The sequence below is a fragment of the Podospora pseudocomata genome (assembly GCF_035222375.1).
Source record: "Podospora pseudocomata strain CBS 415.72m chromosome 1 map unlocalized CBS415.72m_1, whole genome shotgun sequence".
NCBI classification, from domain to species: Eukaryota; Fungi; Ascomycota; class Sordariomycetes; order Sordariales; family Podosporaceae; genus Podospora; species Podospora pseudocomata.
The window spans coordinates 497,950-522,382 of record NW_026946363.1 but is presented as its reverse complement, the minus strand read 5'-3'; the positions used below and the strand labels follow the sequence as shown (position 1 = coordinate 522,382).

Below are 24,433 nucleotides of genomic sequence, written 5' to 3'. Positions count from 1 at the left end.
CCAGGGTAAGTGGAGCTGACGGCTTGTATCTAAAGAGCCTTCAACATGGTTTCAGCAGAGACAACCCCGGGCACGAGACAGCAGTCCAACCGAAAGTTTAAAAGTATTTTCTCTTTTTTTTGCTTCCAGAGTAATCCAGTGCGACTATTTTTCAGCCCATCATCAGGGCTGTCGTTCTCCTTGTTGAGCCACCACGAAGGCGACTCGAGTGTAACCTACAACCGCCAGTTCCGCTTACATGTTGAACACAAACGACCTCATTGGCCATAAAATGGAGGCACAGCAATTCTGTTACAGATCTTCCGGAGCGTCTCTCATCTTTTGTATCATCATTCGATAACGCACGCGCGCGGTTGGTTGGGGGCCGTTCAGGGGCAAATGAAGCCCGCATAAGGCTGCAAGGTCGAGGCCCAGCTTCGGACCGCTCCATACGACCACACGAGGAGATAGACAAGCTTTCACGGTATAATAGAACCCTAGTATGGCATGTCCATTCCAGCTGTCTTTTCCTTGGTTTTTTTCTTTTCCTCTGGTTGCGTCAGATGTTGGCGGAACTGGCCATTGGTCTTACCATGATGAAGAGACGAAACCTACAGTTTACCCTATTCTTTCTTTATTGTATTGATAGATGCACGGCTGTAAACAAGTGTTACTACCCCGGTGGCGGGGAATCACTAGATGATGCTCCTTGCGACCCAGACGCCGAAGTCAGTGTCTGCTGCGGTCGCTTTTCATCAGGCGGCGGATGCCTATCAAACAAGCTATGTATGGGGATAGATGGGAGAATGAGCCGTGGCTCTTGTACAGACAAGAACTGGTTGTCACCAGAATGTCCCAATTTCTGTACTGGTAAGCACAGTCGATCAGGTTAACAGCATTGCGGTGAACAGAAGCTAATCTCCATATTCCCTTCTCAGTACTACGCCAAGGGATCGTCGTGACACCTTGCCTCAACGGAAACGACAGCAGCACCACGCACTGCTGCTTCCTCGACCGTATCTGCTGCAGTGACGAATCGGCCTTGTTCGAAGCACCTCCCGCCCGGCCAGTCACGACAGCGACTTGGAACTCCAAGTCTTTTCGGTACATCTCTTTCCAGCTCCAGCCCTCGACCTCTTCATCCTCAACCAAAACGTCGACTTCCTCATTGTCAACCGCCCCTCTGACTTCAACTTCGACAGAAAGCACAGCCATGACAGCATCCCGATCCATAACCACCACAGAGCCCGCTTCATCTACAACCACCCCAGAGTCAACTTCATCCCCACCCGGCAATCAACCACAATCCCAACCCCAACCTCAACAACAACAACAACAACCAGGACTCCTCCCCCCAGCAACAACAGCCGGAATAGCCATAGGCGCCATACTCGGCGCAGCCCTCATCGCAGCAGTAGTCTACCTCCTCTGGAGGCTGAACAAAAGCCAAAAATTACTCGAGCAAGCAGTAGCAGGAAACCAAGCACCCGGAAACACACCACATTACAGCCCTCCATATGGCTTCTACCACTCCTCTCAGCATTCACACACACCCGAGACAAACTCAGTCAAGGAGCTCCCCTCCGATCGAAGCGCGGGTGAGCTCTACGCAGGGCCTTTGCCAGAGGGATATTCTTTTGCTCAGAGACCTAGTTAAGATATGCGAAAAGGGGGTTTCGCAAAGAGGAACAATGGTTGCTATGGCAACAGCTTCAGGGTGAACATTTTGACATCTATGGTGTAGAAATTCATAGTAATGACAATACACAATCTGTGATACTTGGTCTGTTTTAATTCAGTTTACTACAACAGCTACTGGACCCCAACAGATATGCCACAGCCTGCACGAGTCTCTGAAGCCCCTATTCCCCTCTTGCGCTTGTTTACAAATATCTTGGCAGATACCAAGAAAAGGGGGTTCCACAACTTCCCGAAGTCGGTGGATCCGTCACCGAATCTGGAATTTGACCAGCCAGTGTAAGTGGTTGTGGGTCGCAACAAATTCCAGGTGGCCTCAGAACAGAAACATAAGATGATGAGTTGAGATTCATCTGAAAAAAGATCTGAGGAAACTATATGTCATGCCATCAGACAGTGTCCATCACGTACCTGGATATCGCCAATCCCATAGGAATTGCGGCAGGTTCGGGGTTAGGGTTCCTCTCGGTGGCAATCTTGGGTAACTAAGGTACATCTACGAATGTGACAATCGTCGACAAATGAGAAAGTTATTGAGTAACCTTTTTTCATAGTACAGACTTTCCATGTCATCTAAATCTAGGTGGTAATAGAGCAGGGAATCCTCATCGGCCACGGAGCAACTCGCCGCCCATCATCCCAGAGAAGAATCCCTAGGGGTGAGGCTACCAAGTTCAATCACCATCCCGAGTCTTGTTCCTTCTTTGGATTTACCCGCTCTTCCATCAAACCAATCCGCGCCAATGCCAGCTCAGTCACTCTCTTCAGCGCCGTGATTTCCTCCTCGTCAGCTTTCTTAGCTTCCAGGCCAGCTTGCTGGATTTTGTTCTCGGCTTCCTCCATCTTCTGTCGAGCTTCATTCATCTCCTTTCTAGCTTCGGCTCCCTCATCTTCTGCCTTTGCTCTCCTTGCACGAGCTCCCGTCGCCATTCGCATGACGCTGTCAAGTTCATCGCGAGATCTGGCCGGACTGGGCTGCTGCTTCTGACGTGAACTGTTCCTCAAATCGTCCTTGACTGTGGATGGCACGGTTGAGACTGGTGTCAGAAGAGCAGAATAGTTTCTCTTCCCGGAACTCCGGCTTCCAAAGTCGCTAGATTCGAAGTTAGCAAGCAAGAAGAATTCTGGCTTTGTTATGACAACAACGTACCCCCAACCATGTTGAGTAGATACCATGGACAGACTCCCCGCGAGGCTATCAGCTGTCTCAGGCTCCTTAGAAGAACTTTCCTGCTGCATCATTTCGGCCGCGTAGCGCCAGTTTTGCTCCCTCCTCCACTGTTCAGGCCAATATTGGAGAGCCTGCGGAAGACTGGATATCTCGTGGCTTCTCGCGTCGTCCACGAAGAGAAGCATGCTGCAATTATCTTCGCATTCTTCCCCAAGCAGAAACCTCCATGCGTGAGGGCACCGGTATGCCCATCGTCCATCACTGACCTTTTCGAGACCAGCTGGGACCGGATCGTCGCAGTAGCCAGGTATTGCATAGGTGCAGTGACCTGTTACTCTGAAATCAGCTGCCTGCTCAGTTCCACGGATGGCGAAGCGTCTGATTCAGAGAGAACAAGATGAAAACGGACAATACTAGATAGGTGAATGCTCGACACAATCGTCTCACGCATCCCTGCCCGTGATAAGTCGACCTTTGGAGCTTGTGATGGTTCTGATGAAGTTGTCGGAATCCTCGGTACACTCCTTCCTCTCCAGATGCATGAAGGCAGACTGTTACCTTATGCATGGCCGAGCCGCTCCCGTAGCCCGAACCTTCACCTCAATGATACTGGAAAATCATCGAGCAGACCAACTCCAAAGTTCCTTCGGTTACATCAAATACTCTCTAAAAGTGGAAACACATCTCCGCCCCTGCATCCTGATTCCGTGGAAACATTACAAGAAGAGAACAACTGGTAGACAACATCAAGTGATAGAGACAGGTCGTCCACTGCCCTTGTTGGAGGCTCAACACAGCTCTATACATCTGGACACGCCGCAAAAGCCACCGGCACAGCGACTTTCATACACATCAATGTAATATTCATCCATAATTATACAAAAAAGCCCGCCTCTCCAATCCCCACCCCCAAGTCTATTACCACAACCCGCCGTATCCATCCAACCCCTTATAACCCCCCCGTCCGTCCCCAAACCCAAGGGGACAATGCTTCTTTGGATGCCAATTCACCGCAATGCTCATGTATACATGTTCATTTCACCAATGATAATTATTAAGACCACCGACCCCGCCATCCCCCCTTTAAAACAAACCATCCCATCCCAATATTCAATGTCATCACACAGCCTGACTATACCCACCCCCTGTCCTCCCACCCAACCCAATCTTCCTCTTCCCATACTTCAACCACTTCCTCCCCTCATCCACCCAGAACACAGTGCTACACAGCACCACCAGCTTCGCCAGATCCCTCCACCCCAGCGCCTCCGTCTGGAACACCTCCTGCAGCCAAGGGAAGTAAATCACCAGCAGCTGCCCCAACATACTCAAGCTCACGGCCCAGTTGAACAGAGTGTTGCTGAACAGCCCAACTTCTCCTCTCAAGATCGATTTCGATTCGGAACGGCAAGCAAGAGCGTTGAACATGTCAAACATGACAAAAGCGGTGAAGGTCATGGTGGTGTCCCGACGGGTGACGATGCCGTCTTGCATTTCGTGAGTGTAAACCAGCATCGTGCCAACCATAATGACAAACGCTTGGGTCAACACGCGAGAAACCAACGGGCGAGTAAGGACCGCGTCGTTACGGCGGCGGGGAGGGCGGTTCATAACGTCCTTGTCTACAGCTTCGACGCCGAGGGATTGCGCCGGAGGCCCATCCATTATGATGTCTGTTGTACTGTGTTAGTGATCGAAGTGACTGAAAAGGCGTCGAAGGGGGTGCTTACTGATCCACAGAATCTGCATCGCGTTCAATGGAGACTTGAACCCCAAAGCGGTGCAGATCAAGACAAGAGAGAGGCCGGCCGCGCTTGTGCTCAGCTGGAAGGTGAGGAAGTTCTGAATATTGTTGAAGATGGCCTTGCCCTCCTCGATAGCGTGAAGAATAGTAGAGAAGTCGTCGTCCGTTAGAATCATATCAGCCGCCTCTTTGGCGACGTCAGTTCCATGCATGCCCATGGCAATGCCGATATCCGCCTTTTTGAGGGCAGGTGCATCGTTGACTCCATCTCCCGTCATGGCGACAATATCACCACGAGACTGGAGAGCGCGAATGATCTTCATTTTGTGTTCGGGGGTGGTGCGGGCAAAGATAGTGGTGTGATCCAAAGCTCGAGCAAGATCTTCATCGGACATCTCGTCAAGCTCATCACCCCGCAATACTGGCTTGACGGTGATCTGATTCGAAGAGTGTTCTGTGGGAACGGCGACCGCCATTCCCAATTGCTTGCCAATCGCCAAAGCGGTTGATTCGCCGTCGCCAGTAATCATGATAACCTTGACACAGCCTCGCATCAGTTTTCTGATAGAGCGGCCGACACCAGGCCGAGGGGGATCACTCATGCCTACAAGTCCGGCAAAAGTAAGTCCCCGGTACTGCTCTTCAACAGCGCCAACAGCATTTGGACTTTCCCGGCCATTCGGAGTGGTACTCCTGGCAGCCTTGCTCCTAGCAGACTTATTTACCGGACCATTGGCAAAAGCAAGGACACGGAGGCCTTGCCTAGCCATCTTCTCGGCTGCCTGTATAGCCTCTTCCCTGCGACCAGCATCCATGACGAACTCCCGCCCATCATCTGTCACGTATGTATCGCAAGTGTCGAGGACTCGATCAATCGCACCCTTCATATATGCATGTTCCTTATCTCCGTCTGCAATGACGACGCCCATCCACTTGCGCTCAGAGCTGAATGGCGTCTCAGCAACTCGAGGTCCAAGGGAGTCACGGACGTCATGTAAACTGAACCGATCCAACAGGTCAAGCATAGCAACATCTGTGGGCTGTCCTACCCAACGGGTGTATGATGACGACCCTTGACCTCTATGTTGCGTGGAGGAAAAGACGGCTCTGGCAGCAGGTCCATTTTCATTGTGATTTCTCGCAGGACGGGCATTGTTGGCAATGTTGCCAATGCGCAAGATCCTGTGGGTGGCAGCGTCGGGCTCCTTTCCCGTCAATTCTTCATCCGAATCAACATTGAAGGCATCGTCATTGCCAAATGTCCAAATCTTGGTCGTTGTCATATGATTCGTTGTCAGTGTTCCCGTTTTGTCTGTGCAGACCACATTTACAGAACCCAGCGTCTCAACTTTCGGCATCCGACGGACAATGGCGTTGTGTTTAGCCATCCGGTGAACACCCAAAGCCAGGGTGACCGTGACAATGATGGGAAGACCTTCAGGAATAGCCGCAACAGCCAGTGAGACGGAGATGGTGAATATTTCAAGCAGGTTCTTTCCCTGCAACCATCCAAATATGGAGATCAGACCAATGATTCCAAACGACATGCGTGTCAGCTGGCCTCCTAGGTCGTCCATGGAGAGCTGGAGAGGGGACCGCGGGCTTTCAGTTCCAGAGACACTGGTGGCAATAGTGCCAAAGTGCGTATCACCTCCAGTCGCAAACACAATTCCTTGTCCATGTCCGGATTTTACCAGTGTTCCCATGTACGCAATATTTTGACCCTTGTCGTCCGCATTGCCTGCCGCAAAAGTTGGACGAGGCAGCTGAAGGCTGGCATCGCCTGGGGCAGGTGATGCGAAGCCTTGGCGGGGGCGAGCATCTGCTGTGATCCTGACAGGTGCATTCTCTCCTGTGAGGTTCGAGGCGTCGATGGTCAAGTCCGCAGCTTTGGTGACTCGAATGTCGGCAGGGATACGATCGCCAGTGGTGAAGAGAACGAGGTCACCAGGTACAAGCTGGGCGGCCATGACTTTTGATGAAGTAGCCTCGAGAACCTCCTCCTCGGGCGTCGCTAATCCTGAAGCGCCGGCCGTCGGTTCGTTTGGGGTGCGGGCCCCAGGGGTCGTACCCGATGATTGTTTCCGCACAAGATGCGCATGGTTCGGAACCAAGTGGTTGAGTGCCTCGATAGACTTTTCGGAACGATATTCTTGCAAGAACCCCACACTAATCACAATGGTCACCGCCACTGTGATGCTGACAGCGTCGTCCATGTTTCCTACCAGCAATGACAGCCCAGCCGAGCACAGCAGCAAGACAATCAGGGGCTCTTTGAACTGCCCGAGAAACCGCAACCATAATGGCTCAGGCTCGGCGTGAGGTATTTCGTTTGGGCCATAGTCGCGTAGCCTTGAAAGGGCCTCCGCAGCCGTCAGGCCTTGAGTTAACGACGTATTTAATCGAGATGCGACTTCGGCGGGGCTTTGGTATGAATATTCGTTGGCAATGCTCTAGTAAAACACAGTTAGCCCATCGCGCCGCAACATTATGAAAAGAACGTTTCCCCTTCCTACTCTTGATTGTGCAGACGTCGTCCGTGGTGAGGTAGATGGGGGGCGGTCACCGGCCTGAGGTATGGTGAGCTGCGCAGGCACAGGGGAGTTGTGGTAGATCGGCAGCGCATCGCCGCCATTCGTTCGAGTAAAGCGATCCATTTCGATTCTGGCGGTGTGTTCAGGATCAGGAGGACGTGTAGATATGCCAAATGCCTGGCCTGGGCGCAACGGGCCCTAGCGAAAGCTGAGATCCAGACCGAAAGACATCAATGGCTGTTGCGATGGGGGTGAGGAAGGGGGCGAATGTTGGTCGATAGAGCTGGGCTGACAGACAGATGGAGGGATGAAAGCAGGGGAGCTAAAAGTTTGAACAAGAATAGTGCATCACGGGAGAGGCATCACCACATCCGTAGACTCCGTGCGGAATTGGGTTTGAATCCACTGGGAGGGAAACTTTTTGAGTTGGACGGCAGTGGTCTGGTTGGATACAAAGTGGAAACTTGGACCAGGTCGCGGTGCCATCCACCATTGTGGAACGTGTCTGCATCTGGACCGACCAGCCGGACTTCCAGGGGCACACAGGCCACTCCCAAAAGGCCTTGGCAACTTTTCAGGGATGTCATGAGGCTGAAAGGGGTGGCAGATAAAACGCAGGCTGCCATTGGTCAGAAATTCAATGCGACAACCTTTCGGCCATCATTTCTCACATCGTAGAGGATGAAAAGTTGAAGACCGACAGTAACACAAAAGGGTCTTCGAGCTAGAAATGGGTAGTGCGAAGGATAGTCCGGGATAACTGATAATTATGCTCTTCTTGTGTTGAAGAAGGTCTGGTCCCAGTTTCTTTGAAAGAACTGTCGAGTAGTTGATCATGTATCATGTGAGAGTCGAGAGTCGATTGCTTGGGAGACAGTGAGAGGGATACGGATATTCGACCGCAATTGCGAAACCCATGACGCGCAAGTTGGGAAAGCCGCATCAACTTGCGACGAAGATGGCTATCGCCTGGTGATGTAATCCGCCAAGGCTGATGTCCAACAGGCGACACCAAGCCACGTGACTCAGCTCGGCGCGCTGTTGGCTGGTTAATTGATTGTGGCTGGTGCAGCTGTCCCCAGCCTCTCAAATTTCGCAGCAACTCGATTTTCAAACGGCAAGCAATTCCCACACTCACCCGGCCCTCGAACCACGTCCCCTCCCTCTTTCTTCACCAATTCGCCTTTGTTCCATCCAGCGCATCGCACCCAGACCCGATCGCGATTTCTCCGGCCGACGCGCATTGCATTGTCTGGTACAATTATCACAACATCATCGCCATTTTTTGGTATTTTGCGCAACTGTCGGCACCAAAGCCGAAGACGGCGCTTCGTCCACGCGCCCGTTCACCAAACAACGCAACACGCGCTTTCTTGTTTACCCTCCTCCGCCACCCTGACAACCCAACAACCCACCATCGTCATCTCCAGCAACCACACCGGTCTGCCCCGCGCACCCCTCCGCCGTCGACGCTCGAGATCGACAACCAGTCATAGCTGTATATTATTCACTTGCACTCGGTAAACCACCTCACTTGCTCCCGGCACTCCCGTCGCCGCCATGTTCTGGTCGGGCACGCTTCTCAGCGCCACCGGCCCCTTGGCCAAGGCATGGCTATCTGCCAACCAGGAGCGCAAGGTATCGAAAGTCCAGATTTTGCAGCACAATCTCCAGGACAGTGTCGACGCCATTATCGCTCCCAACGATGCCCCCTTAGCTCTCCGTCTCTCCGGCCAGCTCCTGCTAGGTGTCGTTCGCATCTACAGCCGCAAGGCCCGCTACCTGCTCGACGACTGCAATGAAGCTCTTGTCAAGATCAAAATGGTAAGCGTTCAGCTCTTTGACCCCAGCTGCGCGAGACAATATGATTTCTAACATGCGCAGGCTTTCCGTTCGACTGGCAATCATGATATTCCCACAAACTTGCACATTCAGAACAAGGAAGCTCTAATGTTGCCTGATAAAATCACAATGTACGACAACCTCGATTTGCTCCCACCACCAAGCTCGGACTTCCTCCTGTCACAACTGGAAGCGATCACTGCGACGCCCTCTATGGCCCGCAAGGCTCGTGCGCTGAACCGAGATACATATTTGCAAGAGGATTTCAACAATAGCCAGTTCCTTCAAAATACATCTCATGATGAGGACGAGGAAATGGGACTCGGTAATTTCGATGACGATCTCGGTCTGAAACTGGATTTTGGTGAGGATATTGTTGAAGGATCAAGGCTGGACCGGAGCGTGGAAATGGGCAGAGATGCGCCTCCCGTCCGGTCTGTTGAGGACGACATGCTCAGCGAGATGGACTTCGACCTGGGCAAGGACAGAAACGAGCGTGCCGTCTCCCTGGAAGGACTTGACTTTGGCGATGGCGTTCACATCATGGATGATGAGGGCGATATCGCCATGCCAGACGATGTCACGCTCAATGTTGGTGATGCGTCTGCGATGCCCGCAGCTGCTGGCCCCGATATGAGCCGCGCCCGCATCTCGGAGTCCCCGCTGTCCGACATTGATGAGGAGTTTGCCAAGGAGGTTGAGATGGAGTACAGCCGCCACATGACTACCGATCTGTACGAGCCTAGTGACGAGCCAACCGCCACCATTGCCAACGCCCCTCAGCGCCAGAAGAAGAGAAAGCTACTCCAACCTGATGAGCAAACTGTTCTGTCTACTCAACAGATCAGGGAACAGCAGGCGAAGCGCGACAACATCTTGAAGCCACAGTCCTTCCTCACTCACGACCCGTACATCACTGGTCTTGAGGACCTCCACAAAAATGGTGGCTTTATTCAGAACATTTTGTTTGAGGGCCGCAGTGATGGGTGGGCTCCCGAGCTGAAGGGTCTCTTGTCCCTTGGCTCGATTCGGCCAAATGAGCTCAAGCGGAAGCGCGATAGTGGCGTTGCCGACATGGAGACGGACGAAGAGCAAAACAGGTCTAAGTCTCCCCGTCTTGAACTTCCCGCCGACGAGAGCGTTTTCAACATGGACGGGACCGTTATTGGCAACCAGTCCATCGCAGCCGATGGCACAGTTCTCGATATTCCCGCTGATGAGACTGCTGTGCTGCAGCACGACGAAGAGGGGGAGAGGCGCCATGAGGCCTCTAGCCCGATGCCCAACTTTGATGAGACCAGCGTTCCCATCGTTCACCCCGCTGACAGCGGGCCCGTATCGATTGGCACCAAGCATGCTGTCCATATCCTGCGCGACCTCTTCGGTGCTGAGGCCGAAACCAATGCTGAAGTCCGCAAGAAGAATGCCGTTGTCTTCCAGGAACTCCTGCCAGAAGGAAGGACAAGCAAGGCCGATGCCACCAAGATGTTCTTTGAGTGCCTTGTCCTTGCCACCAAGGATGCCATCAAGGTCGAGCAACCCGAGGGATCCCTTGGCGGCCCAATCCGGGTGCGCGGCAAGCGTGGTCTCTGGGGTGACTGGGCCGAGAGGGAAGCAGGTGGTGAGATGGCTCGTGAGCAACATCAAGGTAACGAGCCCGGGCATGCTATGGCTACAACTGCTGCCGTGTCTGTTTCGGCTTAGAGTCCAGCGCGGCATTGACAGCGTAAACAGCATTCAACCTGGTGTTTTGGGTTTGCTTTTGGTCTCGGCTATTCACTGTACATCATTTGCCTCTTGGCGGAATTATCTAGGAAGGCGGCGGCGCATGGACGGCTATCTCATTTCCCTTTGTTTTCTTTTCTTTTTTATATTCTCTTCTTAACAAATGTTTTCACACGGTCGTCAAATACGAACCGAGTGGGCGTTTTGGCGTATCGGGGAAAGGGAGACAACTGGAAGATACCATTGTTCTGGCTGGGCAAAAAAATGTAGTTGTTGTTGTTGTTGTTGTTGTTGTTGGGAGATGTGTTATCGGAACCCGTTTTGTTTTTCTGTTTACGTCATTCAGAAAAGGAACCGTCATTGGGGGTTTGAGGTGGACAAGAAGAAGAAGGAAGCCCCTGTTTGGGATTAGGATTAGGGGGGCACCGCTTGTGTTGAATATCTCATTTTCAGCATTTGCACTCATGGCGGCAGGTGGTTGGCAAAGTTTCGATAAGCCAGGATTATTCCTTTTGTTGATGCAAAGCGGGCGGTTCATGGTTTGGGGTGAAGGAGCGCAATGAGTAATTATGTCAACTGTTATGGAATGCAGTAGTGTAGGATACCATTTGCTGCGCACAACGAGAGAAGAGAAGAGTGGAGGGATGGAGGATGATTTTCAAATAGTTTAGCTTAGGTATATCTAGTATATTCGGTTGAATATGATGCTAGTTTGGTCATTTGTGTTATTTCTACTGGTTCGTGCTTTGGTGGTTGTCGTTTGTTTGCTCAGTTGTTTACCTGGGCGATACTCACTCATCAATTGTTCACAGTGTTGGCTTTCATAGATGCATTTCAACTTGGGAGGTAGACGACTGGTGACGGTTTTATACCACTTGATAGACTGAGACCTGGCTCAAGACACTGTCAAGTCTCATACTGATGAGTTTCTCCTCCTCCATGTCACAGCAAAACCATGACCACAGCGGGCGGGGGAAGGGGGGGAGAATGGTAGCAGTCTCTTTGAGTATGTGGCATGCCATCCCCAGGTTGGAGTGCGTGCCCATCTTTCTTCTCTGCAATATTTGCGATTGCAAATCAGGTCTCTGAGTAGCGTGCCATCCATCATCCTCGGACTGGGAACTTGGAGCAGGTGCAGGCCTTTCTGTAAATGTTTGCAAGATTGCAAACTAACCAAAGGCCCCGGAGGGCGAGGGAAGAAAAGAGGAAAGGAAGAATAGGGGAGGGCGGTTTCTCATTCTTGGTGCTGGTGTGGTCTTTGCATAAGCTTAGGGTCTGGTGGGGTTTGTGACGTCCACGGTGGGCGTGTTTGGGGTTTGGGGTGGTTGATTTGAGGGATAGGATCTGTTAAGCCATATGTGCCTAAGTCAAGGGGGTGGTGGTTTAGATGTGAGTAGCGGTCTAATATTGAGACAACTGCTGGCTAGGTAAGCCTTGGGAGAACAAGCATTTACCAAGAACACATCAGGAGATCGTACCTAATAACAGTTATATATAATGGCTTGCTGATATCAACATCTATATAACACTTCATCTATTTCCCTCATATTGCAAAACATGCCAGTCATACCGATGTTTACAACCTTTCACCCTCACAACGCCAACTTGCTCACCAAGTTCGCAAAGGTTTCCTTGTCCAACCGCTCAGTCTCCCGCTTGGTCACATTGGCTTGGTGAGCCTGGACCTGCGCCCCAGCGTCATCTTCAATCCCAGAATACTTGTTAATCCAACCCAACACAGTCTTGTGCCAAACAAGCGAGTTCTCAGGTTTAAGCACCCACTAATTCCATGTTAGCCCCCGTTTATCAGAATGTGTGAAAGAGTAAAACTTACGTGATTCTCATCAGGAAACACCAACAACCTACTCGGCACCTTCTTCGCCTGCAAGACATTGAACGCCGCCAGCCCCTCCGTAACAGGAAGACGGTAGTCCAGCTCGCTGTGGATGATCAACTCAGGCGTGGCCCACTCGTTCAAATGGTTCGCCGGATCCCACTTTTGGTACCCCTCCTTGTTCTCGTAGATGGTCCCCTCAAAGTCGTGGATGGGGAAAAACAGCTCCTCAGTTGACCACTGGTTTGAGGTGGAGAACACTCCATCGTGGCAGACGAGCGCCTTGAACTTGCGGCCGAGGGGGTGGCCTTGGATCCAGTTGATCATGTAGCCGCCGTAGCTGGCACCCAGTGCCACCGCTCTGTCGGTGTCCACGTAGTCCAGATTGTCTTGGATGTACTCGAAGGCGTTGACTAGGTCGTTGTATGGCTTACCGCCCCAGTCTCCCTTGATTCCGTTTTGTAGCGCCATGCCGTATCCCGTCGAGCCTGTGGGGTTGGGACTGACAACGACGTAGCCTTGCTCGGCAAAAACAGCTGGGTTCCAGCGGGTCGACCAAGAGTCAGCCCAGGCGCCTTGCGGGCCGCCGTGGATCAAGAAGCAGAGGGGGTACTTCTTCTTGGGGTCGAAGTTGGACGGTCTCATGACCAATGCATGGACATCATAGTCGCCAGCACCTTTGAAGGTGATGTCGTCAACGCTTAGCCGAGAGAGACCGAAGGATTTCCCTTGCTTGGAGTTGGAGGAAACTATGTGGAACGTGCTTTGAGAGGGATTGACAATGCTGTAGCAGGAGTTGTCCACCAAAGAAGTGGAAGTTACGAATAACCTGCCGGCCACAGGAGAGTGGGCCGAGACGGTGGTGCTGAGGAGGCGCACATCGCTGACAGAGCCGTCGGTTGTCGGAATGATAGAGGGTAGCTTCTTGCCAGCTTCGCACGGGGTAGAGGGAAGCTGAAAGATGAGGTTGCGAGCTCTGTGTTCGGCTGTGACGTAGAGTGTCTTGTCGTCGGCAGACCAGAGGATGGCATCTGGACGGGCGTCCCAGCCACCTTCGCCGTCCTCAGTGGCATAGAACTCTTCCGCCTTCAACTCGTCGAGATCTTTGACCAAAAGCAGACGGGTCTTATCGCTCTCATACTGCTTGCTTCTCATCCGCGTAAACGCAATCTTGTTTCCATCATTCGAAAACACCGGGCTTTGTGAATACCCTTCCAACCCCGGCGTCTCAACCAACCTCAGCTTCGGCTTCTCCTGCGCCAACTCCTTCAGCGACAGATAGTACAAATCAGTCTTTGTATACATCGCCGGATCCAGCTTTGGATCCTTCGCCACAAACACCAACCCCTTCGGCCCAACATCAAAGTCACCCGTCCCCCCAAACGGCGGCACCGGCGAGCTCAATCCCGTCCCATAAAGCGCATCCACCAACCCCTCAATCTCAAACCCTCCCTCCTCCTTCCTCCTCAAAAACCCATACCTAATCGAGTTCTTATTCTCCGAACTCCACGCATCCCAATGCCTCACAAACAACCCATCATACACCCTCCCACTCGACAACCCCTTCTCCTCCGTCACAGGGTTATATATCTCCCCCCCAGGCGTAACCACCACCGTAAAACCCAAAACCCACCTCCTCCCCCTCTCCACCTCCCTCACCTTCACATTCCCAACCCCCCCCTCAAACCTCTTCACAACCCCCTTATTCCCCCTCACATCCCCCCATTTGATCTCCATCTCCCCCTTCTCCCCAACCCCCTCAACCCAAACAAACTCCTCCTCCCCAACCCAATTCGGCTCCGAAGCACCACTCCCCTCCACAACAACACTCGACTGCCCATTCGCAATCGTCAACACCCTAACCTCCGACCTGCGCTTATGCTCCCCAAACGAGTACGTCGACACGGTATACAGCGCCAGCGTCCCGTTACCGTTCGGCACAGCAGCCGACCGCCGCGGGGCAGAGAGCATCACCTCGGGCGTGAACTTTGTCGCCATGATGGTCATGTTGCCGGCTGAATCCCTCCAAACCGGGCTGGCAATAGCTGGGTTGATGATGAATGCCAAGAAAAAGAGGGTGATAAAACAGACAGAGAAAAAGGTCGTTTCTACTCCTGGGAATAATAATAATCGCCGTCTGCTGCGGGAGAACAATTGTTTGAGCTCAGAGACAACGATGGCGGTGGTGCTGTTGGTGCCGTCCAAGTGAGGGGCAGCACCAGCACCACCACAACCATCAAGGTGCTTCCCCTCCCCTGAACAACCCCGCATTGAGAAACAGCTAAGACCTGCGGCTGCTGCTAGAGCTTCTTCACCACCACTCCCATCGTCATCGTCGTATCCGTCCCACCTTGGGTCTTGAGCTTCCCCCATCTCTGACGTAAATGAAAAGAAAGTCTCAAGAGTGATGAGAATAATGTCATCGGGAAAAGCACTTCTCACTCTTTAAATCCATTCCCCCATCCCCCCCTAGCAGCAACCCGTTCACGTCCAAGATTCAACCCACAGAGGCGCTAATCACCGCCTATGGTTGGAAGAACCATGGCACGACATGCCAGTGGTGTAAGCATCAGGACTTCCAGATCCGGCAGGAGACAAAACATCTCGCCATCTTCCCAACCTCGACATCCGAGCCTTCCGGGCCCCATTGCAACATTCCAGCCCTTATTCCCGGTGCTGGATAGGAAGCCTCCCGTCCAGCATATGCAAAGCAACCTTTAATCCCCGTGAAAAGTCTGTCCGACACAAACTTGATCCTCCAGACAAGATACAATCCTGTTTTGTTCAGACAACTGCTATAAAAGTACTCGTACAAGAATGCCGTCAACACCGCCAGTAAACGCCATATGCATCTTGAGGTCATACCTCATGCCCAGATAAAAAAGAAAAAAAAAGAAACGCCATTGGTATCATGCCATTCGCTCCCATCCATCCTACCATAAAATCACAACTTCCATGTTGGTACAACACAGTCCCTGCTCATCACCACCTTCTTCAAGTGATCTCACTTCCTCCCCGCCCCAAAGCCAGTCCTAATTTTCTTAGCATCACGGGAATCAGTCTCACTATCTCCGTCCCCATCACCCGCCGCCCCTCTTCCTACTGGCCTTTTACTGCTCCCCTTCTTCCCCGCCTTACTCCCCCCCCCATTCCCACCCCCAGCACTAGTAGGTGTCCCAACCTTTGAACTGTCTCCTCCAGCAAAACTCCCACTGATCGGCGTAGGCCCTGGCGTACTACCCGGTGTGACACCCTCGGCAGCCTGCTGTTGAGCCAACTGAGCCTGTGCCGCCAGATTGTACGAAATCGAACTACGAGAAAAGACCCTGTTGGCATCATTCAACACCCCCCCTTGCATCCCACCACCACCTCCACCACCGCCCTTTCTCCTCGCAGCAGAAGACGAAGGAGCGCCTGGTCCCTGCCCAGCGCCGCCTCCTCCCTTGGCATAGTTGTCGAACCCAATGATGATGTTTCCGTGCGGCGTTGATTCGAGGTACTCCGTCTCCTTTTGGAAAATGTGTTCTTCTTGAGCGGCCTGTTTACATCAATCCCCGTTAGCTCCCTGCCCACAGTCACTCCAGAAAGAAAGGGTCAAACCCACAAGTCTCTTATCCAGCGCCCTCCTCTTCGCCAACAACTCCTTAAGCTGCGCTCGTTGTTTCTCGTAATAGGGGATTCCAGCCGCCGCTGCAGCCGCCGCCTGCTGCTGCTGCTGCTGCTGCTGCTGCTGTTGCTGTTGTTGTTGTTGTTGTTGTTGTTGTTGTTGTTGTTGTTGTTGTTGCTGTTGTTGTTGTTGCTGCTGCTGCTGCTGCGCTTGCTGTGACTGTCCATTTGCGGCAGACGACTCGTTCTTAACAGGTGTGTTCTGATGCCCCCCCGCGGTCGCGTTATTCCCCACAGGTTTTGGTGTAGCAGCTCCGCCTCCGCCTCCTCCATTCGAAGATGTTGTATTCTCCGTTGCCATGACTGGTTGTTAAGCAGGTGGTATGGTGACGAAAGACGCGTCGAGAGATGCAGAAAAAGCGCGTTGAATTGGTGTAAAGTGAGTGGGTGCGTAAACGTGGGGTGTGGTGCGCGTGCAAAGTGATTGTTTCCTCCCTGGTCTAAAAATGCGTCAGTCAAGAACTCGGGCCTGAACATGTCGCGGTACCGAGTCTCGGGCCTCTTACCTTGTTGGCGCCTCAGTGGACCGGGATGAAGCCCTTAGTGGTTGCAGTGCGTGGTCGAATTATAGTGCGGGCATGAGTAACGGTGTGTAGGACGGCGGGGGGAGCAGCCGTGCTCGGGGCAACACTGAATCCACGACTCTCCGCAAATCAAAACCGAATACCACCCAACAGATAACACAGCTGAAAAAGGCAACACCGATAGCCGAACTAAGAAACACGTAAGACCAAGCCGTCAAGATCGCCTCCGCGACTTCCCAGAACCACTCCCAGGCCCTTCTCCAGGACCACCTGATAGCCTGCCAGGACCGGCGAGCGATGAACTTTTGGAAAACAAACAAATCGGCCTTGATACGGAGTACTGCAGGCCGAATTGGATGCCAAAAGTCGATATTGATGATGTCCACGATGATGTCCACTCTGTCCCAGACGGTCCTCCAGAAGGCCATAAAGTCCATATCGTGTAAACCGAAAGGATGTCAAGACAAGCAAGAATGGACTGTAGCAAAAAGAATGCTGAAGTTATAAAAGCCGGGTAGCAAGTGATGATACTTGGATTGAATTGGGTTGCTTCTCAACCAATCCTGGAGCTGGTCTTTTATCTCAGAGCATGCAACTCCCATCTTCTTTCCTTCTTTCAACTTGAAAGCTCTGCCTCCTGCTTGAACTTGTAATTTCGACTGGGGGGAAGGTGCCCCCCACCCACTCTGCACGTCACAGGAAGATACATAGGAGGCAGTCACGACTTCAATTATCTCTCATCAGACCACACCAATGCCCAAGCTATGATGATCCGGGCAGTGACTTCCCACCACAAACCAGGTAGGTACCTATATCCTGGGAAGGAACCACTCAGAACTTCATCACCCTCCCTAATGCCGCACAACCCAACACAAATTTCAAGTACACGTCCTTGCCACTATATTACCACAGCTATCATTTTACTACGCGATCCACACAGAGGCTGCTAAAAATATGCTCAGATAAACAAGCCAAGACAATATTTTGGGGGTTTGTAGTCCTCACAGAGCCGCCTTCCAAACCTCAACGCCTCGAAACGCGAGTCTCCCAAAGCCATGCTAATGTCCTTCCTGTTTTTTCTTCTTTTTTTTTCTTGTTTTTTCTTTGATGTGGTTCAATGAACGAATGAATAAGTGATAAACAGCTTCAAGCACCGTTAGCCTCAACCACGTCACTACTTCTTGAGGTTCTCATCTGCTTGATCTTCTCCTTGAGCTCCTTCTCCCGCTGCTCAGTGTCGATTTTGGACTCCTGCAGCATAAGCAATAGTTAGCCATCATATCTTGCAAATACTTGGAAACTTCAGGGAACATACCTGATCTTGGCTCGACACCGCCGCATCGTCATGGTGGGCTTTGGGGGGTCTGTCTTCAGCTCCTGAACCATCAGCCGATCTGTCCCGCTTGGAAAGTTGTGAAGATGCAGAAGAGGCCCTGCTTCGTCCTCCTCTTCTATCCCTCGAACCACTGCGGCTACGTTTTCTATCACGAGATCGACGACGTGGAGAGCGGGAACGGGATCGACGTCGTCCGTAGGAGCTAGCAGGACTAATGCTACGGCCCGTACTGCGAGAGCGGCTCCTACTCCGATGTCGCTTGATGTCGGGGGAGACACTCCTGCTTCCACCTCTTGACCGCCTGGGGGGAGGGCTTCGGCTTCGGCTTCGACTAAGAGATCGGGAGTAGCGAGAGGATCTGGAAGAATAGGAAGAAGATCGACTGTACCGCCGATTTCGGGTCTTGGATGGACTGCGTGTTAGACTGCGAGAGCGGCTGCGGGTGCGGCTCCTGCTCCTGCTTCTGCTTCTGCTCCGGCTGCTAGATGGAGAATAACGGCGACGCTTTGGTGAAGGTGAGCCGCGGTCGGATGCTACTGATCGGGACCGGCTACGGCGGTCGGCATCCCGGGCAGGGGAGCGGCGTCTTTTGACTGTATCCCTGTAGGGAAGTGGTGAGCGAGAACGACGGCGTCGACGAGGGGGACTAGCCGATCGCGAATAGGACCGTCTCTTCCCATCCACACTAGGGCTGCGAGAGAGAGATCGAGATCTAGACCGAGACGGGGACGAAGCCGAGCGCACAGAAGGCGACCGTGAGCGCGACCTGGACCTTCTCCGCCTATCATCCCGCCTATCTCCCATCCCCCTTCCGCCACGACGGAGCGGTGAACTACCCCGTCCGCCTGGGACATATGAATCCCTCAAGCCACCCCTCGGTCCTCCTCTTCCCCCACGGTCACGGTATCTCGGCGGCGACCTCGACCGTCTCTCATCACCCCCTCTGCCCCTCCCAAAAGGCCGATCTCTGTTGTCGTCCCTCCCACCTGGACCTCTCCAAGAATCACCTCCCAGTCTACCCCCTCCCCTCGGCCCCCCAGCACCTCTCCCTCTCTCAGCTCTATCACCCCTCCCACCAAACCCCCTCTGAAAGCTATCCCTCCTCTGATTCTCACTATCCTCTCTCTTCTGCCTCGCCTCCTCCTGCTCCCTCTTTTCCTGCAAGAGCTCCAGCTTCTTGGCCTCCAGCAACTCCTTCGGCACGCCCTGGGGAGAATCCTGCGCACTCAGCAGCAGCCCCCACATCTCCTTGCAAAACCCGGGCGTGTCCTTGTCGAGAAAGCCAGTGAGCTGAATCTGTAGAGCTTTGATATCGGGGTGGCGGCTGGATTCGATAAGGTTGAACACGAGTTCAATGACAACATCGTCTTCGTTGGCAAGGATTTCGGTTATGCGACCTGCGATCCATCTGATTTCAACTTGTTAGACCGAGGTTCCGACAAGAGATACGGACAGAGCGCGAAATGAAAAACAAACTTTTTCATAACCTGGAGGTTGACCTTGGTCATGTCGACCTTTTGGTTGAATTCCGGTGGGAATTTTGTGCTCTTGAGGAGCTTTGCATCGACGCCTGTCGCCATGGCTGCTGCTGTTTGGTGATTGAATCTCTCGAGATGCAATAACCAAGAGGCGGTAGATGGTAGGATTGGCCGGGCTGGCGGCAACGAAGAAACTGAAATATAACTACGTGATGGAAGCAAGCGACCGACTCAATGGAACGAAGGATGTTGTCAGAGGTCGTTGTTGTCTCGTCCTCCAAAAGATTGGACGTTGTCGTGACGCGCTCCCAAAGAGAAAGTTGGACCGCCAGCAATTTCTGTTTGTCAGGCAAGCACCTGGGAAGAAACAAAAAAGTGGGGACGCGATTTGCAGGCCGGATCCACTTGACGCCAGCGGAGCGGTGCCAAGAGGGGCCGGGGACAGGGGTTGGGGTGCTACAGTAAATGCTAACGAATGCGGGGCACACCAACGACCACCTCTCTAACTGGGACTGGAAGACTGTCGTGTGTCGCATTGTTGAGATTGAGAACATATTACTCATGATTAGAGAGAATGAGCTTCAGAAGTCAAAAATATCCTCCGCTGTATCGATTTAGAAAGAATAGTCTTACAGTCTACCAACAACCACAAGCAGTGAATAAGGCAAGACTGTCACAATCGCGACGAGGGTACGTATGTACATGTAATCTTTCAACAGCAAGGTATATCAGACAACCTAGCTGTAAGGACAGTGCTGTTGTTCCTTCCATCAGTCTCGGCACCAGTTTTGTCTCTCCTCACAAGAAGAAAATGCAAGTTCCAATATCAACCCAATCCATTAACCACAACATGATCCCTATCCCAGAGGGCTGTCTGTATGAGCCTGTCTGGCCCGAACTCCCTGATAACGCCGTATACGATAATCGATGCTGCTATCGTTGGGTAAGTGAAAGTTCCGTCGTGCTATCCTCAATGAGAGCAGCTGCCCGTTGAGTTGTTTTGTCGGTGGTAAACGCCAGCCAGATCTCATGAGTGTTTGGGATAACTGTATCTTGACTTGTTGGCGGTTTCGCCAGCGAACCCTGTTAGCGAAGTAGGCCCCTTCTCAAGTCTGTCCTGTTGTTGTCTCGCATGCTGCAACGACGTGATCTTCTCCCTAAGCTTGAGCAAGCTTCGATTATCTTGGTCCTTCAACTTCGCGCGGATCTCGTACAAGGCCATGAGTGAGCCGGCTCGGTCGACATCGTCGTCGCTTATCTGCTGTGGTTCAAAAGTACGACTTTTTTAGCATCGGGACCGAAGTGTGATGGAGACAAACACCAAGCCTTGAGCGACGGCAAGGAATACTGCTCACCTCTCCACGAGGGGTTCCCGGTATTGATCCATACGAGGAGTTGGCTCGTGTGTTGGGCGGTGTAAGAATGCGACGACCGTATTTATCAAACTTGGCCGGCGAGGCGGTACGGGAAAGGAAAGAAGAAGAACCCAGAGAGCCGGCGGAACCGGTGCGCTGGTGATTGCGCTGACCCGGACGGATCGGTGGCCGTACCAAATCAGAGGGTTGGCTGGCGTCGGAAGGGGCAGTGGTGGTAGGCTGGTTGAGGTTCTTGTTGGCGTTGACCAAAGCCACAGCGGCCGAAGCTTCCTGCTGTGGCAAAATTTTAGCAAGGTTCTCATGTCTTTTGACAGAGCGCGTCCGTGGGCATGGCGTATATATACGTACAGCTGCATTTAGGTCGCTAAGGTCAGCTAGCATCTGTGCCAGTTGAATGCTCTCCATGGCGAATACTGTCTCCGAAAGCGGTGATAACTCTGGTGTTGTTTCTGGAGCGTGTAAAAATGCAAAAGGCGCAAGGGGAAAAGGCAATGAGACTGCTTTGTCTTGATGGCTGTCAAAGGGTCGGTAGTGGCCGCCGTGAGGTCGAAGAGTGCAGCCCGTGACGTCTTTGCTGTGGATTCCGTGGCCTTTCTCAATGTCGAAATCCTGCTTCACGGGTGTGTGTGGTGTCACCAACCGAGATTTTCCGGGTGAGGCGAAAGAGAGAAGCCGCAGTTTTTATGCTCTCACCAGTTACCAGCTGGTTGCTAATGAAGTGAAGCTGGCTGGAAAGATGGGAGGGAGAGGGTGTGTGCGGGCTACGTATCTCAAAACGGCCCAGGCTGGTTGCTCTTGTTCACCCAGCAGGCTGAGTCGCTGGGGATGCAGGCCAGCACTGACCCCAGTGCTAAGCTTTGGCTTTGTCCACTGAAGATTGGTGGGGTCCCGGTCCCCTGTGATCCGAACAGGGGTCGGCAAATTCCATTTGTCTTCTTGCGTGGGGTCCCCCGCATTTTGACCCTGCAAGACATATCACGGCATCTCATCGCCTTCTTTTACGATCTTCTTAACAATGGGAAAGTTGCCAGTGTTAGCCATTGGCTGATCGTTATCTCTTTGATGATGAACAGGGCGAGAATATGCCGTTCAAGCCCGTTTCCGCCCCGTCCATAACGATCCAACACCACTCCCACGTGGGTTTTATGGCCTCGACTGCGAATGTACGTCGGCAAATGCTGAGGCCGACAATGAGTTCTTTGTGTCCAGGATGGCCAGGCTGAGCCGGGCCGTGGCAGGGGCGAGTTACTCACTGTGTCTGAGATCAGTGCTTTCAGAGCTCTCTTGTCATGATCTTGACCTCCACCCGGCCCAACACTGGTCTCGTCATACTTTGGTGCCGTGTATGTGTCGTACAGTTTCAAGTCGAAGTTCAGAGTGTGAGAAATTATGCCCGAGAGACACTTGAACTACTCCGGTCCTTCTCTTCACCGATTCGATACCCTCGATTTAGAAGCAAAGCGATGTCGCAGTTGCAGATGGGCTCGAGGATGACATTGAACAGCGAGCAATGGCTAGCTGTTGTTGCTACCCAGCTCCACATCTCCACTATTCCTTCAATTGAAGCATGAACTTCTCGATTGAAGCAAAGTCAGACTAGGGTTTTAGAGAGTAGCTTATATCGCAATACCAAGATATCATCCTTCCTCGGTATTCACCCAGTCACAGCAGGTGTGAAGTTGTCACCGTAAGCAATCCACCAACACTCTTTTCCCAACCGGGGTCGGCATTCCTTCCGGTGCTTCCATTGCTGTCGTTGGGATTGGTTACTCCAACCTCAGCCAATTGACCAATTGACCCGAACCGAGCTCACCTCATAAGACGGAATCTCTCACTTTGGCAGGTACTCTGCAGAGGGGGGTTACCATACATCCAGACACCTTGGATTGCATATAAAGACCGGTTATCTCCAGCGGGGAAAAGAAAGAGAAAAGATGATGATCTTCCGGAGAGGTTTGGCTACGGCCACAAACGCAACCACAATGGCGTCGCTCAAGAAGGCTGGCAAGGTCGTGTGCATTGGCCGCAACTATGCGTGTGTGCTCCCTCATGCCTACCTTGTAACAGGAGTACTAAAGCTAACTTGAACAGGGACCACATTGCTGAACTCAACAACACCCGCCCCAAGCAACCCTTCTTTTTTCTGAAGCCTTCTTCCTCCATCTTGGCCCCCGGGGAGGGCCCGGTCGTCCGCCCCAAGGGTGTTGACCTTCACTACGAAGTTGAGCTCGCCCTTGTCCTCGGCAAGCGTATCAGAGACTTTGATGAGAATGACAACAAGGCCGCTCTCGACGCCATTGACAGTCAGTTCTCATCTCATCTGCGCTTCCCTTCCCATCGAACTAACACATGATAAAAAAGGCTACGCCCTCAGCATCGACATGACCGCCCGCAACGTCCAAAACGAAGCCAAGAAGAAGGGCCTCCCCTGGGACATCTGCAAGGGCTTCGACACCTTCCTCCCCGTCAGCAACGTCATCAACAAGTCGGCCATTCCCGACCCCCACAACATCGAGCTCTACCTCACCGTCAACGACAAGGTCCAGCAGCAGGACTCGACCGAGCTGATGCTCTTCCGCATCCCCAAGATCCTCGGCGACATCTCCAAGGTCATGACCCTCAACCCAGGTGACATCGTCCTCACTGGCACCCCCAAGGGCGTCGGCCCGGTCGTTCCCGGCGACGTCATGAAGGCTGGTATCAGAATCAATGGCAAGGAGCTCGAGGAGGCCAAGATTGAGGTCCAGGTGGAGGAGTCAACTGGTGCTTACCAGTACGGCGAGACGTAAAATGTTTTTTTTTTCATGTATCCAAAACAGATGACTTTTTGCATATACACCGCTAGAAACCCCCAAGTAGAAAAGTAAATATACACCAAAAAAATCAAGCCTCCTCCAAATTAGGATCCTTCAGACTCCCCTCGGCGGGCTTCCACGCCGCCACCTCCCCACACTTTTTACACGTCCTCTTCTCTTCGTCTTCCTTGAAAGCCTCCACCGCAGCTTTGATCTGCGTCCCCAAATCGGTGCAGTGAAAGCTCGCCTCGTGGACAATCTCCTTGCATGACTGGCAGTACCACCTCATCCGGTCGATGCTCCCCTCTGGACGCTTTTGCTCGAGGACGATGCCGACGGTGTCGGCGAAGCGGACGGGGTTGTGGGGGGTGTTGGGCGGGAGGAGGAACATGTCGCCTTGGCGGATGACGATGTCCTTGAAAGTGTTGTTGTCGGTGGGGTCGACGATCTTGAGGAGCATGGCACCGCGGTGCTGGTAGAACCATTCGGGGGTTTGGTTGATGTGGTAGTCGGTGCGGGCGTTGGGGCCGCCGACGATCATGACGGTGAAGCCTTCGTTGTAGACGCAGTAGTTGTTGATGGGGGGTTTGAGGAGGTGGGAGTTTTCTTCAAGCCTGGGGGTGTGTGTTAGTTTGGTTAGAGATCAAAGTGGTGATATTGGAGACTGAACCATTTTGGCAGGTTGATGGGTTGGGTGAGCATTTCGATGAGCGTTTGGTTGGATCTGTGAT

General features: G+C 52.6%; 10 protein-coding genes across 10 annotated transcripts; 3 read left to right on the top strand and 7 right to left on the bottom strand.

Moving 5' to 3' along the window:
- Positions 1–146: 146 nt before the first annotated feature.
- On the top strand, positions 147–1,874 carry QC762_104320 (uncharacterized protein). Its single transcript, XM_062884823.1, has 2 exons — positions 147–849; positions 918–1,874. Exons 1-2 carry the CDS (start codon positions 543–545, stop codon positions 1,634–1,636), a joined length of 1,026 nt encoding a protein of 341 aa, XP_062747725.1. The 5' UTR covers positions 147–542; the 3' UTR covers positions 1,637–1,874.
- A 425-nt stretch (positions 1,875–2,299) lies between these two features.
- QC762_104310 (uncharacterized protein) lies at positions 2,300–3,390 on the bottom strand (the record flags this gene model as incomplete). Its single annotated transcript, XM_062884822.1, has 3 exons — positions 2,300–2,770; positions 2,828–3,226; positions 3,296–3,390. 3 exons carry the CDS (start codon positions 3,388–3,390, stop codon positions 2,356–2,358), a joined length of 909 nt encoding a protein of 302 aa, XP_062747724.1. The 3' UTR covers positions 2,300–2,355.
- Positions 3,391–3,792: 402 nt separating this feature from the next.
- On the bottom strand, positions 3,793–8,024 carry PMR1 (High affinity Ca2+/Mn2+ P-type ATPase-like protein). Its single transcript, XM_062884821.1, has 3 exons — positions 7,109–8,024; positions 4,579–7,045; positions 3,793–4,521 (listed from the first exon to the last, which is right to left on the bottom strand). Exons 1-3 carry the CDS (start codon positions 7,247–7,249, stop codon positions 3,968–3,970), a joined length of 3,162 nt encoding a protein of 1,053 aa, XP_062747723.1. The 5' UTR covers positions 7,250–8,024; the 3' UTR covers positions 3,793–3,967.
- A 91-nt stretch (positions 8,025–8,115) lies between these two features.
- MCD1 (sister chromatid cohesion protein 1) lies at positions 8,116–11,412 on the top strand. Its single transcript, XM_062884820.1, has 2 exons — positions 8,116–8,950; positions 9,011–11,412. Exons 1-2 carry the CDS (start codon positions 8,687–8,689, stop codon positions 10,670–10,672), a joined length of 1,926 nt encoding a protein of 641 aa, XP_062747722.1. The 5' UTR covers positions 8,116–8,686; the 3' UTR covers positions 10,673–11,412.
- Positions 11,413–12,088: 676 nt separating this feature from the next.
- QC762_104280 (uncharacterized protein) lies at positions 12,089–14,900 on the bottom strand (the record flags this gene model as incomplete). Its single annotated transcript, XM_062884819.1, has 3 exons — positions 12,089–12,109; positions 12,172–12,474; positions 12,528–14,900. The coding sequence occupies 2 exons, from the start codon at positions 14,898–14,900 to the stop codon at positions 12,286–12,288; spliced, it is 2,562 nt and encodes an 853-aa protein (XP_062747721.1). The 3' UTR covers positions 12,089–12,109; positions 12,172–12,285.
- A 240-nt stretch (positions 14,901–15,140) lies between these two features.
- EAF6 (chromatin modification-related protein eaf6) lies at positions 15,141–16,494 on the bottom strand (the record flags this gene model as incomplete). The annotated part of the gene is made up of 2 exons (XM_062884818.1): positions 15,141–16,065; positions 16,132–16,494. The coding sequence occupies 2 exons, from the start codon at positions 16,492–16,494 to the stop codon at positions 15,532–15,534; spliced, it is 897 nt and encodes a 298-aa protein (XP_062747720.1). The 3' UTR covers positions 15,141–15,531.
- Positions 16,495–17,863: 1,369 nt separating this feature from the next.
- QC762_0001730 (uncharacterized protein) lies at positions 17,864–19,633 on the bottom strand (the record flags this gene model as incomplete). Its single annotated transcript, XM_062882756.1, has 3 exons — positions 17,864–17,968; positions 18,033–19,461; positions 19,530–19,633. The coding sequence occupies 3 exons, from the start codon at positions 19,631–19,633 to the stop codon at positions 17,864–17,866; spliced, it is 1,638 nt and encodes a 545-aa protein (XP_062747719.1).
- A 925-nt stretch (positions 19,634–20,558) lies between these two features.
- Positions 20,559–21,788, bottom strand: QC762_104250 (uncharacterized protein; the record flags this gene model as incomplete). Its single annotated transcript, XM_062884817.1, has 3 exons — positions 21,256–21,788; positions 20,887–21,180; positions 20,559–20,792 (listed from the first exon to the last, which is right to left on the bottom strand). Exons 1-3 carry the CDS (start codon positions 21,310–21,312, stop codon positions 20,559–20,561), a joined length of 585 nt encoding a protein of 194 aa, XP_062747718.1. The 5' UTR covers positions 21,313–21,788.
- A 760-nt stretch (positions 21,789–22,548) lies between these two features.
- QC762_104240 (uncharacterized protein) lies at positions 22,549–23,804 on the top strand. The gene is made up of 3 exons (XM_062884816.1): positions 22,549–22,942; positions 22,999–23,210; positions 23,269–23,804. Exons 1-3 carry the CDS (start codon positions 22,842–22,844, stop codon positions 23,694–23,696), a joined length of 741 nt encoding a protein of 246 aa, XP_062747717.1. The 5' UTR covers positions 22,549–22,841; the 3' UTR covers positions 23,697–23,804.
- BNA1 (3-hydroxyanthranilic acid dioxygenase) lies at positions 22,656–24,404 on the bottom strand (the record flags this gene model as incomplete). The annotated part of the gene is made up of 2 exons (XM_062884815.1): positions 22,656–24,316; positions 24,373–24,404. 2 exons carry the CDS (start codon positions 24,402–24,404, stop codon positions 23,791–23,793), a joined length of 558 nt encoding a protein of 185 aa, XP_062747716.1. The 3' UTR covers positions 22,656–23,790.
- Between the last annotated feature and the right edge of the window lie 29 nt (positions 24,405–24,433).